At 47.9% G+C, this 19,401-nt stretch overlaps 1 protein-coding gene across 1 annotated transcript; it reads left to right on the top strand.

Annotated features, from left to right (window-relative positions):
• The first annotated feature begins 318 nt into the window (after positions 1-318).
• On the top strand, positions 319-15,562 carry LOC310836622 (uncharacterized protein). Its single transcript, XM_083722168.1, has 5 exons — positions 319-385; positions 1,389-1,492; positions 3,118-3,244; positions 5,328-5,528; positions 8,129-15,562. The coding sequence occupies exons 2-5, from the start codon at positions 1,475-1,477 to the stop codon at positions 14,758-14,760; spliced, it is 6,978 nt and encodes a 2,325-aa protein (XP_083578294.1). The 5' UTR covers positions 319-385; positions 1,389-1,474; the 3' UTR covers positions 14,761-15,562.
• The last annotated feature ends 3,839 nt before the right edge of the window (positions 15,563-19,401 follow it).

A 19,401-nucleotide genomic window follows, 5' to 3' on the forward strand; every position in this document is an offset into this window, starting at 1 on the left:
GAGGACGGAGGAGTGAAAAAAGTTGTCTGTAGGGGCGCCGTGGTCCTGGGGGCGAACTGCACCCGGTGTCTTTCAGCCTGTCGCACGCAGCAGCTGAGAGCACAGGCGCAGATCTCGGAAGGGAAAGATGGCAACCTCAGTTGGCCATTTGAGGGCGAGGGAGAGTTTTTTTTTGTCTCCTCCTTTCCCCGCCATCCTGGGACTGTTGGGTCAGACGCTCTTGCTTCCGGGACTTCGCTCTCCTGGGGAAGGAGGCATGGATGAAAGCAACTGCAGCTCGCCCGCAGCATCGCTGGGAATTTGGAGAAGATCTCCATCCGTCTTGGAAAGTGGATCCACTTCTCTTGGAGCCAGGGAGTCCCTGAGCTGAGTTTGGAGGCTCCAGGTAAGCAAACCAGGAAGGGGAGAGCCCGTGACTCTGATGGCGGGGGCCATAATGGGAACCAGAAGGAAACCGAAAGGGGGAAAGAGAAACAGAAAGAGGAGACTCTCCAACTTCTCTGAGCAGCGGTTGGGTGGCCATCTGTCATGGATGCTTCAGCTGAGATTCCTGTGGGGTCCCTTCCAACTCCATGATTCTTTTTTAAAGTAATTTTTATTAGGTTTTACAATTTTATATTCAGCCCAGTCATCATAAACACAATAATAAAATAAATAAATCCAAGTCTTGACTTCCCCCAACCTCCTCTTCTGGTTCTTTAAAAGTTCGCTCCTTCTACTTATTTTGTTTACCTTAATTTAAAAAAAAACCTTTCAACTAAATATTCTTCTGTTCTTATCCATTGGTAGCATGGGTAGAAACCAACGTGGACTGATTTAAAGCCACATCTGCAATGAGTTCAAAAAGTTATGCGTAGTGTTCCAAACTAGAATGTTCACCATAGAACTCACATAGATTACAGAGAACCTCATCTTGCAAATTTTTGGGTAGTTTTCCCAATTATTGCTCCGTAATTTATACACTTTCCCCCTTAATTGTAAGTGTTTACTCAAACCCTGCTAATAAGTGTTTACTCAAACCCTACAATTCTATGATTCTAACTCTGCCCAGATCAATTAGTTCAATTTAGGAGGGTGTTCTTATGGGTGAAAATCGGGAGGGTGAGTCTGAAGGGAGAGGGGGTGTGGAAAAGGAAGCATTTGGATTTGTAGCTGGTGTGCCTGTATGCAGATTTTAACTGATGCCTTTTAGTTGGGTCTTGAGATGCAAAAAAGCACCTTCAAAGGACTTCACTTGGCTATAATAATATTATTATTATAACTGGCACCCTGAACCAGCAAGATTTTAGGGTATGGAGGGATAGAAATCTGACTTGCGGGGTCTCCTCACTTGGAACCATCAAGGGAGGAAAGCCTTTTCTGAAACTATCCTTCTTGCTTCTCCACAGGCTGCGGCGAAAAAAAGAATATTTTTTGACTCGGCCAGCTCTTGCTCGATTCGGGATCATCCCAAACTACTGACGGAGGAAGAGAAATGGCGAAGATGGCTCAAGTAGGGGAGATTTGGGGGTTTCTGGTGGGGTGGGTGAAAGATGTGGGGAGAGAGAAAGCTTACCCTAGGGGCAGGTGTGGTGGCAGTGGGGGTAGGGGCCAGGCCAAGAGTGCATCAGGTCAAAATAGATTCAGGTGTTAAGGGGAAGAGCAGCACTGTATTGTATCTGAGGTACTAAAATGCTTCATGCCATGTTCCTTTAAGATGGGCCAGCCATATTCTGAAGATAAGGGATTGATGCTGAGCAAACAATGGTTTGCCTATGGTCCCCTAATAAGTTCTTGGTTTGGTTATGGCTGCATTCTAAATCTAACCTGGCTTTCTCCCACCCTGTGCCATTTCATTCTCACAACAACCCTGAAAATTAGGCTGGGCTGACTCCCCATTACCACTCTGAAGGTTGGTTACATGTTCTGTACTTTTTCCCTAAATTGAGAGCGGTCTTCAGCTCTCAGTCCTCTCACATTAAGATATACTCCTGTGCTCCTCCCCCCCCCCCATTTATTTTTTTTAAATCTTGGTAGCATAATTCAGAAGGGGGAATGAGACGTTTTGTTGTTTGCTATTGTTATGTATAAAAAAGAGGGAGTCAGAATCTTTGCTGATCTACTGCAGATCACTCAGATTTCCAGACCACACTTGTTGTATTACACTCCTGCAGTTGAGAAACAGCGTTGCCTTTGGCAAAAGCCAGGGAGTTTTGTTAAAAGAAATGCTGTATGCATCTTTACCTGAGCCAATAAAAATATATGTGGTACAGTTTAAGAACAAGTGTGCCCTGTAATTATTATTACATTATGTTATTTAATCTTCAAGTATTACCCTGGCATTATCTGTTTTTTTAAATATTTTAAGTTTTTTTCAGTTATACAAAATGAAGTGAAAAAGTAATATATGCATGTATGTGCATATATATATATATATATATATATATATATGATTCTTATATGCACTAATACATATATGATTATTAATAATCTACTGTGATCTGTATAAACTCATTTCACATATCAATATATTTATCCAGACAAAGTGTGCCTTAATAGGCAAGCCACTCTTATGTTGTGAGTGCTGTCATGTCTTCAGTCCATTGATTATTAAAGGGGAGCATATTTTTGTTCTTCCAGTTTATCAATTACCAGTCTTTGGGTTGTAGTTAGGGCGCACAGAATCCATTTTCATTGTTCAGTTGTCTACTTCCATATAATAGGTATATAATTCAAAATAATACTTTCCTCTGAATTTTTTTAAAATTTTCTGTACTTTCAAATTTATACAGTTTAACACTTTCTCCCAAAACTTAGTGAGAGCAGGACACTGTAAGAACATCTGTTTCAAAGAGGCATTATCCTTAGCACATCTCCAACAAAGAGTTGCATTTGACTGTCCTTTTCTATGTAAATGTAATGGAGTCTAAATATTATTTTCTGTTGTATATGTTTAAGATCCACCGATACCTTTGCTACCACAATTGCCCAAGAGCTTCATGGCCACATGAGGGTTTGAACCCATTTCCCCACCCACCCCGAACCTTGCCCTAACCACTACACAACACTGTCTCTCATGAGCTATCACTGCAGACTCTGAGTGAGGGTCTTTCTTTTTTTTTATTCCTGCTGTTCCAGGTACCTGAAGCCTTGGTAGAGGTGACCGTGCACTCCAGCGAAGGGCCGTGTCTGCTTGCGGGCCGTCGCCAGAGAGCCTTGTGCAGGAACGCCATGCAGGAGAGCTGTAGCTCTATGGCCTCCCTCGGTAAGGATTCTTTAACAAATATATGCCACAAAATCAGTCCACTCCAGATTAAATAATGGTGGCACGAGTCACCGGCTCGTCTCTCAAATTGTTCAGGAGTTTGAGGTTGTTGAGCATTTTTCCTCTCGCCTGTAGGCGAAACCTGCAGTCGCTCAGCCACAGAGTTTGTTGCTGGCACATGAAAGATCCCAGAAGTAGTTCCTGCTGGCACAGGGCTGGCATCACAGGTTGGCAGCTGCTGAGGGGCCCCACCCCACTGATAGCATGCAGAGGGACGGGAGGCCAGCTGGCTAGCCCTTGCTGGGCTGTCTCCTTCCGGCTGTCCCGCTGCGAAGACCATCACCTCAGCTCCAACGTAAATCAGCGACCGGGGCTTCTGAGCCAGGGCACACTATCAGCAGATCAAACTGCGCACACAGAATAGGTGTGAGGCTTGTGGAAGCATACTACAACTACAGATTTATTAATCATAAATCAGGACAAAGAACAATCTCTCTCTCTCTCTCTCTCTCTCTCTCTCTCTCTCTCTCTCTCCTCATCTCAGAGAGAACAGGAAAAAGCAAAAGCTATACACAACGGAAGTTCCCAGCAAGCTGTGCTGGAATGTAAACAGACATGTGACACACAACAGTTCCACACGTCTCCTCCTTAAGGTGGAATGGAAATGTCAACATCGACAAGAGTCCTCTAGCCCTGCGGCTGCAGCCCATGGAGGGAGTCTTGCCCAAAAGACTGCCAAAATCTGGAGCTGGCATTGCCCCAATGTATCCAGGGTTGGGGCTGGGAAAGACCTGAAATCCAATTTGAAACAACCTCGCCCCTAGTAAACAACACTCACCCAAGCGAAAACCCCACCCCCATTAAAACCATAGGAGCCTGGCCAACACCCTTGTTCCGTATAAACACAAAGTATCAAATGTGGTGACAGTAATAATAATACAACATGCATACAGCTTTGTGTTTCCAACTCAAGACCCGTTGAAGAACATCTCATCCAGTTCAGTCTTTGAAAAACAGCTTTGAAAGACGTTTTCAAGTGTGCTACCCTTGCCATTGTGGCGGCACGGGGTTGCCGTTCTGTGATTGGAGTTACGCTACTTGTTGAATGGTTCATTTATCCAGTCTGTATAACGTTTACTGCACATGTAACTTGTTATGATAAAAAGGTAAAGGGACCCCTGACCATTAGGTCCAGTCATGGCTGACTCTGGGGTTACAGCACTCATCTTGCTTTATTGGCCGAGGCAGCCGGCATACAGCTTCTGGGTCATGTGGCCAGCATGACTAAGCTGCTTCTGGCGAACCAGAGCAGCGCACGGAAACGCCGTTTACCTTCCCGCCGGAGAAGGTATTTATCTACTTGCACTTTGACATGCTTTCAAACTGCAAGGTTGGCAGGAGCAGGGACCGAGCAACGGGAGCTCACCCTGTCACATGGATTTGAACCACCGACCTTCTGATCGGCAAGCCCTAGGCTCTATGGTTTAACCCACAGCACTATCCGCATCCCTTGTTAAGATAGAGTTGTACATTTATCCACTCCATGTTTACAGTATCTCCTGGCTTTGTTTTGCACATGGCACCTTAGCATGTTTGTTGTTTGAGTGGTTATAAGTCTATCTCTATTCTAGCTATTATTCTAGTGAATTTGGTTTTACACTTATAAGCCAGTTTGTGGTGTTGTTGTTTTGTTGTATTATTACAACACCCTTGTTCCACCATCAAAGGGATGTTCCTGCCGCCAGGGTTTGCAGGCTTTATAGAGCTTCCCCAGCAACTGATGCACACCTAGCTGGGGCTTCAGGTGTTTCCAGTGCTGTTTGTCTGCCCAGGGTCCTGGTCCCTGCCCTGCTTTCACAACTGCAAGTAGGTCCTGGTCTGGAGAGCCAGTAGAGGCCCCAGATCCAGCAGGTGGAGGGGAGATGGAGGTCCCTCAGGCAGTGGTTGCAGTCAGGTCCGTAGAGCTGCTGTCAGAGTTTGTATTTTATTTGCCCTTCATCCAGTGTCCCCCTGCTCTCTCTCTCTCTCTTTCTCATGTGCTCTGCTCAACTCAACTCCGTCTTCCTCTTTGTGCCCACCTCAGGCACATTCCCTGCCCAAGGGTCCGAACTGCTCAGCCGGCTGGATCGAGGGGAAGACGCTTGGGTCCCAGATCTCCAGAGCTCTGAGGAGAGTGCAGAGGAAGGCCCGGTGAAACCAACGCTGAAGCGATGGCCGAAGGCAGGGGTGTGGTGGGATCTGTACAGAAGCCCGGTGAAATACAACAGTACATCAGAAAGCTCAGGTCAGGATTGTCTAGAGCAGGGGTAGGCAACCTAAGGTCCGGGGGCCAAATGCGGCCCAATCACCTTCTAAATCCAGCTCGTGGGCGGTCCGGGAATCAGCGTGTTTTTACATGAGTCGAATGTGTCCTTTTATTTAAAATGCATCTCTGGGTTATTTGTGGGGCCTGCCTGGTGTTTTTACATGAGTAGAATGTGTCCTTGTATTTAAAATGCATCTCTGGGTTATTTGTGGGGCATAGGAATTCATTCACCCCCCCCCAATATAGTCCGGCCCACCAGATGGTCTGAGGGACGGTGGACTGGCCACGGCTGGAAAAGGTTGCTGACCCCTGGTGTAGGGAAGCCCTTTGTTTAGACAGCTCCTACGGAACACCATAGAATCCCAGAACTGTCAATTTGGAAGGGGACCCTGAGGGTCATCCAGTCTGACCCGTGCATTGCAGGAATCTCAGCTAAAGCATCCCCACCCGACCTCTGCTTAAAAACCTCCAAGGAAGGAGAGGCTACCACCATTTGGCCGTGCTCCAAATCCCACCATTTCTTCCTAAGGGGGCATGGATGGATTTTATTATTTCAACTTATTATCCAGTCTTCACTCGAAGGTTCCCAAGGCATGTTACAACCATTTAAGCATCATGTTGATGGAAACAGTTTAAAGCAATGTACAACCATGAAAATATGGCGGGTCCTAAAGAGGCACATCTCTTGCGTCCAGTGCCGGATTTACGTATAAGCTAAACAAGCTTAAGCTTAGGGCCCCACTCTCTTGGGCTCCCCCCAAAAATTTAAAGGGAAAATTTAAAGGGGGGAAAAACTGGATGTACATTTCCAAAATATAAGATAAAAAAAATAAAAGAAGACCTACATACAGCAACAGTGTTTTGTTTTGTGTAGGCTCCTATGATGTAAGTAATGGGCCCCGCCTGCCAACTTGCTCCCTAAAATAGCACTGGTTTGCTCATTTCTATGTATAGGGTGCCTACATTCTGCATAGACTGGTTGCATGGCAACATGTGCAAACGGCTTTAGATACCTATTAGGTCCATAAATGACCCTATAGCATATATGCAACACAAAAAACAGTGACAATTTGTTGTTGACAGCTGGACACATAAAGGGCCCCATTACCTTCAGTAGCTTAGGGCCTCATCAAACCTAAATTCGGCCCTGGGCGGGAGGGGGCAGGACTTTGTCCTATCCACTTTCTCCCACAATGCATAATTTTTATAAACTTTTCCCAGATAGATTATGGTAATTCTTAGTCTATATTCCTGTGTCCTTGTTGGTTTTTCAAGTATTCCACTTGCTCATTCTGTTAACATAAACATTACTGCTGGTACAGTTTGGCTTCCTCCCTTTCCTTGCCCTGCATGTGCTCCTTCCCAAATCTACTCTGGAGTATTTGGGGGCCCCCCGGTACCCCTAGAACAGACATAGGGGACATGCGGGTGAGGGGAAGTACCATTCTGCTGGCTGAAATCCTTGTGCCCTGTCTTAATATCACATTGAATGCAACCCGCTGGATCTGGCAGGACTACTCTCAAATAAATATACAGTGGTACCTCAGGTTAAGTACTTAATTCGTTCCAGAGGTCCATTCTTAACCTGAAACTGCACTTAACCTGAAGTACCACTTTAGCTAATGGGGCCTCCTGCTGCTGCTGCTGCGCCGCCGGAGCACAATTTCTGTTCTCATCCTGAAGCAAAGTTCTTAACCTGAGGTAATATTTCTGGGTTAGCGGAGTCTGTAACCTGAAGCGTATGTAACCCGAGGTACCACTGTACTGAGGATTTTTATTTTTTTATTTTTAGTGCAAGAGACCACTACAGATACTCTTTTGGATAGCAAGTGAAAGTAATTCCTTTCTGTACAAAACATGCACATATTCATTAATTAATTGCATTTATATACCACCTTTATCTTCCAAGGAGCTCAAGGTGGTATGTATGATTCCCTTCCCCGTTTTATCCTCGCAATAACCCTGTGAGATTGGGTTAGGCTAAGAGATGGTGATTCGCCCAAGGTCACCCAGCGAGCTTCCTGGCTGACTGGGGATTCGAACCCTGCTCTCCCAGGTCATAGCCCAACACTCTAACCATGATGCCACACTGCCATATGTTGCGCATCATACCCGTTTGTTCTCAGACATCTGCTGGGAAAAAACTTCTTCCCCTCCCTCAAAAAGAAAGCGAAATAAATAAAATAAAATATTGCCTTTTCTGCAAATTACATAGAAAGAAGGGAAGAAGCATTTTAAAGGCAGGAAGAATAAGTGAGAAATGGAGGGAGGAAAGAAGTCTTGATTGGATGGAATAAAGGAGCAGTTTTAGAGATTTTTCAGGCTGCCTGCCTGTGGCTAAAGGAAGTGAATAGCGAGTGTTTTCTCCACACTCCCCTTACTAGAACATAGTGTGTTTATGTGTGGGACCCACAACGGAATTGGTTGTCATCGAGACGCACAAAATTATTTCACGCGGTGCATAATTTGTGAAATTGACTGCCATGAGATGTGGCGACAGCTGTTGGGGTGGATGGCTTTTTCTCTGCTCTCATATTGATCCCATTTTTGTATATCCTTCTCCCTTCTGTTTCCTGCAGAGGATGATCAGGAAAGTGAGGCTGAAGAACAGAAACGGCCACGTGGAGGTCACAAGCTGACGATCCTTCGTAGAAGCATACTGGATATCTTCAAGGGGAATGGATGCCAGGGCGTGAGGCAAACGGAAGCCTCCACGAATAGGCCTCAGCTGAAGAAGCCCCCACGAGCCCAGCTGGGGAAGATAAAGTGTAGCGCGACAGAAGTTGGCGACGTTGCTCCATGCAGAGCCAAAAAGAAGGCTTCCAGAGGGCAGCCTCAGAGGACCTGCCCGGACTGCGGCCAGGCCTTCAAGACAAAAGCATCCCTCCTCAGTCACCAGAAAACTCATTCTGGCGAGTGCCCCTATAAATGTTCTTCCTGTGGGGAAAGGTTCACAGCCAAAAAGGCCTTTGCCAGTCACCAGAGAGGCCATGCGGAAGAAAGGGGTTATAAACACCCCAGCCCAAGGAAGCACCCCAAGGCCTACCTGCGAGAAAGGCCTTTTAAATGCTCCGAGTGTGGGATGTGCTTCCAGCGGAAGCGCACCCTGACAGCGCACCTGAATAGCCATACGGCAGAGCGGCCCTATCGATGCCCCGAATGTGAGAAAGCCTTCACCCGAAAGGAGCACCTTGACAGACACCAGAAAATCCACCTGAGGGAGAAGGAGGGCAGCCTTCCCAAGGGAGAGAGAGAAGAGAAGGCGGCCATTTTCCCTGGTGCTCCTGAGAAGAAACCTCCTGCAGCCTCTGTCTCTGAGGGAACTTTCTTATCGGGCCTTGGCTCTGATAGACAGCAGGGGACCCCCCCAAATCTCTACAATTGCCAGTTTTGTGGGAGATGTATGCGGACCAAAAGTTTGCTCGTTGATCACGAGAGAATCCACAGGGAAGAGATGCCCTACAAATGTCCCCAGTGTCAGAAAAGCTTCCTTCATAAGTACAGTTTTCTCCAGCATGAAGCGACCCACTGGAGGAAGGCAGCCTGTGAACGCCCTGTGAGAATGAATGCCAACTATACCCCCTCTGCTTCCAGAATCGTCTACACGGTGGAAAGTCTCCCTGCAGTCCCGACGGACGGGGGGAAAGTCACAAATGTTTTTAACCTTTCCCAGCACCCAAGAACTCCAGGTGGGGAACGGGTCTATAAATGCCAGTACTGTGGCAAATGCCTGAGTGGAAGTGGTCCGCTCACTAACCACGAGAAACTCCACAGAAGAGGGAGATCCTATAAATGCCCCTATTGTGTGAAACGTTTCTCTCGAAAGGACAACCTTCTCCAACACAAAGCAACCCACAACAAACAAAAACCTGTCGGAAGGCCCAGGTTGAAGAGTAGCCGCTCTGTACCTGAAAGAATCCACACAGAACTGCAGCCCCATACAGACCTGAGGGACGGCGTTGTCACTCGCAGCGTGGCTCGTAGCTTAAGCCTTTCCAAGCACCTAAAAACTTACATGGAGGGCAAAGTCTACAAATGCCAATACTGCGGGGAGCACACAAGAACAAAAAGTTTGCTTGTCGATCACGAGAGAATCCACAGGAGAAAAAAGAAGCCTTACCAATGTTTGGAGTGTGGGAAAAGCTTCTATCAGAAGAACTACCTTGCTTCCCACCAGAGAGGCCATGTGAGGAAAAAGCTCTCCAAACGCTCAGACCAAAAAGTGACCACAGACAATCCCCGCTCCCTGAAGCGTGGGAATCCTCACAGAAGGAAAGCACTATGGCGATGCTTTAAATGTGGGAAACGCTTTGATTACAAATATCACCTCACTAGGCATCAAAAGACCCACTTGGCAGAAAAGCCCTTCAAATGTGTGTGTGGGAAAGGGTTCGTTGAGATGTGGCATCTGAAGAGACATGAGAAAACCCAGCTGAACAAGAAATGCCATGAAAAGCTCCTCAGGGCTGAGGGGAAAGGTGCCATTTTGAATTCTGCAAATGGCGTCCACCCTGAGGAGAAGAATCCGGAAGAGCTACCCGTAAACACTGAGCCACCGACAGCATCAAGCACAGTAGAAAGAAACATTTTACAGGACACTGAGGAAGAAAACACACGGTGTCTGGCGGCCTTGGCAGAAGCATCTGAGGTGGAGATTCTAGACGTTTCTGGGCAGGGAGGAACCCATGTTCAGGTGCAAGTGGAATTATCCAAACAATCCCAACAAAACTCCTTACAGAACTGCAGAGAAGAGAACGTCTCTGTCAGCCAGCCAGTGGAATCGAAGAGAAAGCTATCAGGAAAAGACTGCGTTATTGCGCGTCACAAGCAAGACAACCACAGCAAAAGTCAGCAGGTTCATCAAAGACACTGTTCCAAAAGGGCCCGTCTCCAGAGTAACAAGCAGAAAAAAGCCTGTGTCAAGTGGCAGTTGAGATCACAGGCCATGATGTTAAGGAGGAGATCTAAGCAAAAGATGCAGCTAGTTGGTAAGCAGGCCAGATCCTGCTTCTGTCAGCAGGAAGAGCCAAGAAGGAAACCCAGCCTCCTGCAGGCCTCCATGAAGGTAAAAACTAGCAGCGGCCCTCAAAGGAACCAAGACACAGCTGCTTCCCCCAAAGGCAACTCGGAAACTTGGAGTTGCACGGCAGGAAACTGCGATGCTGTTGCCATCAGTGGGCAAGAAGACCTGCAGGAGTTGTCACCCTTGCCTGGAAGAAGCCCTTTGCAGAGTTGTGAAAGAGCCCAACCTGCAGATGAACTCCAGAATGCGTCTCTTCAGAACATGGAGGAGATGTGGCCAAGATGGAACCCCAGCTCCCCAGGGGTCTGCAAGGAGGTAGAAACTTGCAGTGGCCCTCAAAGGAACCAACACACAGCTGCTTCCCCCAACAGCAACTCAGACTCTGGGAGTAGCACGGCAGTAAACTACGATCCCCTTGATATCATTGGGCAAGAAGACCTGCAGGAGTTGTCACCCTTGCCTGGAAGAAGCCCTTTGCAGAGCTGTGAAAAAGCCCAAGCTGCAGATGAACTCAAGAATGCGTCTCTTCAGAACATGGAGGAGATGACAAGATGGGAACCCAGCTCCCCAGAGGCCCGTACGGAGGTAGAAACTTGCAGCGGCCCTCAAAGGTACCAACACACAGCTGCTTCCCCCATAGGCAACTCGGAAACTGGGAGTTGCACGTCAGGAGAATATGATGCTGTTTCCATCAGAGGGGAAGAAGACCTGCAGGAGTTGTCACCCTTGCCTGAAAGAAGCCCTTTGCAGAGTTGCAAAAGAGCCCAAGCTGCAGATGAACTCCAGAATGCATCTCTTGAGAACATGGAGGAGATGTGGCCAAGATGGAACCCCAGCTCCCCAGGGGTCTGCAAGGAGGTAGAAACTTGCAGCGGCCCTCAAAGGTACCAACACACAGCTACATCCTCCAGTTTGCTCAGAGGTTCCCCAAAGGACTGCGAACCAGCAGAACACAGCTTCTGCTTGCCATCCCAGACAACGTTCTCCACAAAATCTGAACCAGAGACTATCAGAAGTGCTGCACTAGAGATGTTGGCCACTGCTGCATTGAAGAAGGGGCCAAAAGAAGTGTTGGAAAGGGACTCCGAAGTCAACTCGGAAACTGAGAGTTGCACGTCAGGAGAATATGATGTTGTCATCGGTGGGCAAGAAGACCTGCAGGAGTTGTCACCCTTGCCTGAAAGAAGCCCTTGGCAGAGTTCTGAAAGAACCCAAGCTGCAGATGAACTCCAGAGTGTGTCTCTTCAGAACATGGAGATGTGGCCAAGATGGAACCCCAGCTCCCCAGAGGCCTGCAAGGAGGTAGAAACTAGCAGCGGTCCTCAAAGGAACCAACACACAGCTGCTTCCCCCAAAGGCAACTCGGAAACTTGGAGTTGCACGGCAGGAAACTGCGATGCTGTTGCCATCGGTGGGCAAGATGACCTGCAGGAGTTGTCACCCTTGCCTGGAAGAAGCCCTTTGCATAGTTGCGAAAGAGCCCAAGCTGCAGATGAACTCCAGAATGCGTCTCTTGAGAACATGGAGGAGATGCCAAGATGGGAACCCAGCTCCCCAGGGGTCTGCAAGGAGGTAGAAACTTGCAGCGGCCCTCAAAGGAACCAACACACAGCTGCTTCCCCCAAAGGCAACTCAGACTCTGGCAGTTGCACTTCAGGAGAATATGATGCTGTTTCCATCAGAGGGGAAGAAGACCTGCAGGAGTTGTCACCCTTGCCTGAAAGAAGCCCTTGGCAGAGTTCTGAAAGAACCCAAGCTGCAGATGAACTCCAGAGTGTGTCTCTTCAGAACATGGAGGAGATGCCAAGATGGGAACCCAGCTCCCCAGGGGTCTGCAAGGAGGTAGAAACTTGCAGTGGCCCTCAAAGGTACCAACACACAGCTGCTTCCCCCAACAGCAACTCAGACTCTGGGAGTAGCACGGCAGTAAACTACGATCCCCTTGATATCGTTGGGCAAGAAGACCTGCAGGATTTGTCACCCTTGCCTGGAAGAAGCCCTTTGCAGAGCTGTGAAAAAGCCCAAGCTGCAGATGAACTCCAGAATGCGTCTCTTGAGAACATGGAGGAGATGCCAAGATGGGAACCCAGCTCCCCAGAGGCCCGTACGGAGGTAGAAACTTGCAGCGGCCCTCAAAGGAACCAACACACAGCTGCTTCCCCCATAGGCAACTCGGAAACTGGGAGTTGCACGTCAGGAGAATATGATGCTGTTGCCATCGGTGGGCAAGAAGACCTGCAGGAGTTGTCACCCTTGCCTGGAAGAAGCCCTTTGCAGAGTTGTGAAAGAGCCCAAGCTGCAGATGAACTCCAGAATGCATCTCTTGAGAACATGGAGAAGATGTGGCCAAGATGGAACCCAAGCTCCCCAGGGGCCTTCAAGGAGGTAGAAACTTGCTGTGTACCTCAAAGGAACCAATACACAGCTGCTTCCTCCAGTTTGCTCAGAAGTTCCCCAAAGGGCTGTGAACCAGGAGAACTGAGCTTGTGCCTGCCATCCCAGACAACGTTCTTCACAAAATCCGAACCAGAGACTATCAGAAGTGCTGCACTGGAGATGTTGACTGCTGCTGCATTGAAGAAGGGGCCACGGGAAGGGCTGGAAAGGGAATCCGAAGGCAACTCAGAAACCGGGAGTTGTACATCAGGAGAATATGATGTTGTTATCATCGGTGAGCAAGAAGACCTGCAGGAGTTGTCACCCTTGGCTGGAAGAAGCCCTTTGCATAGTTGCGAAAGAGCCCAAGCTGCAGATGAACTCCAGAATGCGTCTCTTCAGAACATGGAGGAGATGTGGCCAAGATGGAACCCCAGCTCCCCAGTGGTCTGCAAGGAGGTAGAAACTTGCAGCGGCCCTCAAAGGAACCAACACACAGCTGCTTCCCCCAACAGCAACTCAGACTCTGGGAGTAGCACAGCAGTAAACTACGATCCCCTTGATATCGTTGGGCAAGAAGACCTGCAGGATTTGTCACCCTTGCCTGGAAGAAGCCCTTTGCAGAGCTGCGAAAGAGCCCAAGCTGCAGATGAACTCCAGAATGCGTCTCTTCAGAAGATGGACATGTGGCCAAGATGGGAACCCAGCTCCCCAGAGGCCTGCAAGGAGGTAGAAACTAACAGCAGCCCTCAAAGGAACCGACACACAGCTGCTTCCCCCATAGGCAACTCAGACTCTGGAAGTTGCACGTCAGGAGAATATGATGTTGTTGTCATCGGTGGGCAAGAAGACCCGCAGGAGTTGTCACCCTTGCCTGGAAGAAGCCCTTTGCAGAGTTGTGAAAGAGCTCAACCTGCAGATGAACTCCAGAATGCGTCTCTTCAGAAGATGGAGATGTGGCCAAGATGGGAACCCAGCTCCCCAGAGGCCTGCAAGGAGGTAGAAACTAACAGCAGCCCTCAAAGGAACCAACACACAGCTGCTTCCCCCAAAGGCAACTCAGACTCTGGCAGTTGCACGTCAGGAGAATATGATGTTGTTGTCATCGGTGGGCAAGAAGACCTGCAGGAGTTGTCACCCTTGCCTGAAAGAAGCCCTTTGCATAGTTGCGAAAGAACCCAAGCTGCAGATGAACTCCAGAATGCCCATCAGCAGCCCAAAGTGCAGCTGACACTGTCGGGAGAAGCAGGTAACACATCTCTGCAGATCTACAAGAAGGAGAGAGACAGTGATGCGCCACAGAGTCCGATGGCAGCAGAACCCCAAAGACCAGCTTCTTGGGACAAGGGTGTTCCCAGGGAGTGGAAATCAGAGGAAACAGAGCCAAGGTATGAGTGCAGCTACTGTCATCAGTTCTTCGAGAACCAAGACCAGCTTGTGAGACACGAGAATGCACACAAGAGGAGGCCCTTTCTGTGCACTCACTGTGGGAAAGGCTTCCCTTCTGCAAATGCCCGGACCATCCACACGCGAAACCACACGGGGGAGAAGCCGTTCAAATGCCCCGAGTGCGACTTTCGCTGCTATGCGAGCGCCAACCTCAACAGGCACAGGAGAACCCACAGCCGGGAGAGTCGCCACCTTTGTGAGCTGTGCGGGAAGAGCTTCTGGTTCAGCCACAGCCTCGCCGTGCACTGGCAGATGCACAGCGGGAAGGAGACGTACACCTGCGCCGACTGCGGGCAGATGTTCCTGCGCAAAAACTTGCTCGTTCTGCACAGGAAGTACAAGCACCAGTCGGAAGCTCTGTAACTGGACTGTTCGGTTGAGGGGCAGCCTCTCCCTTCTCCTGGAGAGGTCAGCTCCGAGGGAGCATGCTTGGCGCAACAGACCAACCTAAGCTGAGACTGCAATCGGCACACTTGCATGCTGTAACTTTGGCTGCTGTTTTGATCAGGCTCCCAAGCAAACTCTTGCGACAGTCACACCCTGACTCAGAACTATGCTAGCTTGTCCCTTCTTGCATCTCTCCCAGTTGCACCAGGAACCTGGGGCGGGGCGGTTTGAGCCCCACAACCCTCTATATGGTGAAAGGACAGTGGAAGCCGATATGGGCCAGGCCCCTTGGCAAGATGATTAGGAGGGATATTTGCCTTCCTGAGCCTTGGCAGGCAGGCAGGGAGGAAAGAACGACTTTATCTCCAATGGCTCTCCCATGTGTGCTTTCATCCCTTCTGATGCGTCCAAAATATCAAGCTTGCTTTGGCAGGTCTGCTGGAAAGGGGTATACAGATCCCTGCTCTGCCATTGATGGGCTTTTTTGGCCTTTCCTTGTCTCTCACGTCACGCAGCCGTTGAGAATGGATTCTGGACTGAGAAATGCCGCCCCCACTCCCATCTGCACTGTGACCACTATTCTGATCTAAAAGACATTTTTTTGCTCCTCCGTAAAGTAAGACTGTTTTTTAAATCCAGCCTACGTCCTCCTTTGTCTGTATGTGACACAACTTGCCTGACCCGGCTGTTTTCTGGTTGTTAGTTCTTGAAAATCTTTTGGTCCACCTTTTTAAATGTCGTTTTCCTGATAAGAACCCCCGCCGCTTCTGCAGCAGCCACCCCTTTGTGCCTCTCCATGGAAAATGCACACAGTGGGAAGAGGATATCTGAAAAAAAACAACCCCCTCGCCCAGCCCCCAAGTTGGGGATTTATCCTGTCCGCTTTTGTTCTACCTCATACGTCCTGCCTTAGAGCAAGGATAGAGAGGGGCCTTTGGTCCTCCAGATGTTTGGTGGACTACAGCTTCCATCACTCCTGACCACTGACCATGCTGGCATGGGGCTGATGGGGAGTTGTAGTCCATTATCTGCCACGGAGCAAAGCTTGGTGAGACCATACACCTTCTACCCTTCTGACAAGAAATTCAGTCCTGATGGGCTCTCCCTTAATGGCCTTTTAACACATGTGGATGTAGGAAAACGCAATTTCCGGCTGAATAAAAACCTGTTACATACAGATCAGTGTCTTTGCCTCTGTCACACACAAATACATCACAGGTTTATACTGTTGGTCCATGGGAATTTAAGGAGCTACTTTGTGCTAAGTCAGACCATTAACCTGTCTAGCTTAGTATAGAGTTTCAGGCAGGAATTTTCCTGGATTGAACCAGACACCTGTCCTTTCTTTGTTGACATTCTGTCTTGAGAGCAAGCAGCTCAGTCACCTCAGCAAGTTCGTATTCTGGCCATTATCAAGAGTAATATCTCGTCTGTCCTTGGTAGTAAGAGGTATACAGTGCCTCAGATTCCAAGGCTGAATGTGGCCCTCTAGGTCCCCTTATCTGGTCCTCAGAATTCTCCTCAGGCCATACCCCTCACAGGTCTGCTTTTACTTATTTATTTATTTCCTACAATTTTTTTCACCACTCAACCAGTGAAGTTTTCTAGCTGACTGTACAATGTTATAACCGTGACATGGAAAATATACAGTCATACCTTGGTTGACAAACGCCTTAGCAGTCAAATGTTTTTGCTCCTGAATGCCGCAAACCCGGAAGTGAGTGTTCCGGTTTGCGAATGTTCTTTGGAAGCTGAACATCCAGCGGGGCTTCCGCGGCTTCCAATTGGCTGCAGGAAGCTCCTGCAGCCAATTGGAAGCCACGCCTTGGAAGTCAAACATTTTGGAAGTTGAATGGACTTCCAGAACAGATTCCGTTCAACGTCCGAGGTACGACTGTAATACCTAAAGCAGAATAAAAAACTGCTGTGGATAGCAGTGACGTAAAAGATTGAAGACATCCTAAAATGTTTATTTAGAAGCCTGGGAGCATAAAGCAAGTATTTTTACCTGTTTGCTGAAAATGCCACATGTCATGGAGCCATCAGTGAAAAGGAGGCTGAGTGGAACATGGTCCAACCTTCATCATCATCATCATCATCATCATCATCATAATAATAATAATAATAATATAATAATAATAATTTATTATTTATACCCCATCCATCTGGCTGGGCTTCCCCAGCCACTCAAGAGGCAGAGCAGTAGTATAAACTCATTCATGCATGTGTAGCCACTGCCACACACAAGCTTCTTTTAAGGTTAGATTTTTTAAAAATTAAAATCTTACAAAGCAGTCAAATTTTTTTAGTGCAAATCCTTTTAAGTGTCAAAAACTGCTTTTTTTAATGTAAAAAAATTTATTGATATAAACACATACAAAACACTGTAAAAGTGATGAACTACACATAAGCTTTATGCTAGGTTAGATGGTTTGTCCATTTAGCCCAGTATTATGAACTCAAGAGATGAGGAACTCGTGGCCTTCCAAATGTTTTATTCAGTGTGGTGTAGTGGTTAAGAGTGGTGGACTCATAATCTGGTGAACCGGGTTCGCTTCCCCGCTCCTCCACATGCAGCTGCTGGGTGACCTTGGGCCAGTCACACTTCTGTGAAGTCTCTCAGCCCCACTCACCTCCCAGAGTGTTTGTTGTGGGGGAGGAAGGGAAAGGAGAATGTGAGCCGCTTGGAGACTCCTTAAAGGGAGTGAAAGGCGGGATATCAAATCCAAACTCTTCTTTTTCTTCTTCTTAACTGAGCTTTCAGAATGAGAAAGAGGAATGTCAAAGGAGATAATAAGAAAAAATAGAGTGAAATAACAAGCCCCACTCCACCCTCTGCTGTGGGTCTAGAGCAGGCATACCCAACCTGTGGCCCTCCAAATGTTTTGGCCTACAACTCCCATGATCCATAGCTAACAGGACCAGTGGTCAGGGATGATGGGAATTGTCCAAAACATCTGGAGGGCTGAAGGTTGGGGATGCCTGGTCTAGAGCAGCATTCTCAGAGAAATGCATTACACCACGGTTGCTCATGAGAATGTGGCAGATGTCACATTCTGGTGGCCCTCCAGATGCTGATTGCCTCCAACGCTCGTTAGCTGAGGTCAACTGTCCGGGATTATTGGCAGCTGTAGTCCAGCAACACCTGGAGGTCCACACAGGTTCCCCCATCCCTGGGTCAGATCTCCAGAGTCTCACCCTGAGGCCTCTCTTATTGCTTGCTACCTGATCCTTTTCCCTGAAGAGACCTAGGATCAAATTTGGGACCTTCTGCCTGCAGAGCGTGTGCTAGTGTTGCAATATTTCAAAAAATGAAAAATCCGGACACAAATGTTGAGCTTTTCCAGGCAAAGTTTTGCTGGCCAAAGTGATTCCCAATGGCCAAATCCCAACTATATGGCAACCCTAGCATACACTCTGCCACTAAGGGCCCATCTGCACTCTACATTTAGAGCAGTACAATGTCACTTTAAAGAGTCATAACTTTCCCCAGGGAACTGTAGCGTGTGAAGGGTGCTGAGAGTTGTTAGGAGCCCTTCGCAGACCTACAATTCCCAGAGCGGATTAACAATCAGTCCCTCTTCCCAGGGAACTCTGGTTGGCAGGGGCCTCCCTGAATCCTGTAGCTGTCAGAGGAGGGAACAGAATAGTGGACTAGATGATATTAGATGTTTTTCTACTTTCCTGAGGGAGGGGGTGGAAAACCTCTAGCAACTCACCTGAAGATACTGGTATATATATTTTTTAACATCCCCAGAATGCATGATGGAGGCAAAACAAAGGTGCTTATTTACTACCACAAATAGGACCTAAAGCCAACAGGATAAAGAAAGCTTGGGCAAATCAGGAGAACTGGAGCCTAAAGTTTCTACACTTTCTCCCTGGCCCCTGATACTTAAAGACAGTATCAAAATTAATCCAGAGCCTCAGGTTGCAAAAGGGAAGTTTTAAAAACTCGCTAATGGCTGATTCTTGAGGTGACCCTGAAATATTTTATGAAGAGCACAGAACAATAAGGAGGAAGACACCAGCCTTTCCTGCTTAGTTTGTCTTGCCTTTCAACAGTTCTCTTTTGTTATTTAAGTAATCTCTACAGCCTGAAGATCTGGGGTCTTCAGACAGGCCAATGCATAGCCATTATGAGAAAGAGTACTTAACTCAGGAATGAGGCAAGTTTATATCCAGCAGGGCAGTTAATGGAGGAATAATAGAACCACCACCACCAACAACAACTTGGCAACAACAACAACAACTTGGCCCTCAGGAGCTGAACTCCTGCAAGGAGTGAAAAACCTCCATATCTAAACATTTCCAGCAAATTAGTTCTCTCCACATGTGGCTTGTCAGTGGAAGTGAATCAGTCAGGCTCCCAAATCTCTTTCACCCTTACTCTATATTTTGTAGTCACCCACGATTATGAGATGAATCTGTAAATTGCCTTGAGTCCCGTCAGGGGCAAATATATAAAAATATTTGTTGTTGTTGTTGTTACAATAGCTCCAGTGTGAAACTGCTGGGTTACAATTACGGTAATCAGGAAATTCTACTCTATTGCACCTGATAAAATGGACTCTAGGACCTGGGAGGCTGAGGAGGTTCAAATCCCTGCTCAGCTAT

This window comes from Podarcis gaigeae, assembly GCF_964106915.1.
Source record: "Podarcis gaigeae genome assembly, chromosome: 2".
In the NCBI taxonomy this organism is placed as follows: domain Eukaryota; kingdom Metazoa; phylum Chordata; class Lepidosauria; order Squamata; family Lacertidae; genus Podarcis; species Podarcis gaigeae.

What these genes read in the sequence shown, in the direction of transcription:
- LOC310836622 (XM_083722168.1), top strand. An exon ending in TAGCTCTATGGCCTCCCTCG is followed by an intron (nt 3,245 to 5,327) that starts GTAAGGATTCTT and finishes TGCCCACCTCAG; the next exon opens with GCACATTCCCTGCCCAAGGG. An exon ending in CAGTACATCAGAAAGCTCAG is followed by an intron (nt 5,529 to 8,128) that starts GTCAGGATTGTC and finishes TGTTTCCTGCAG; the next exon opens with AGGATGATCAGGAAAGTGAG.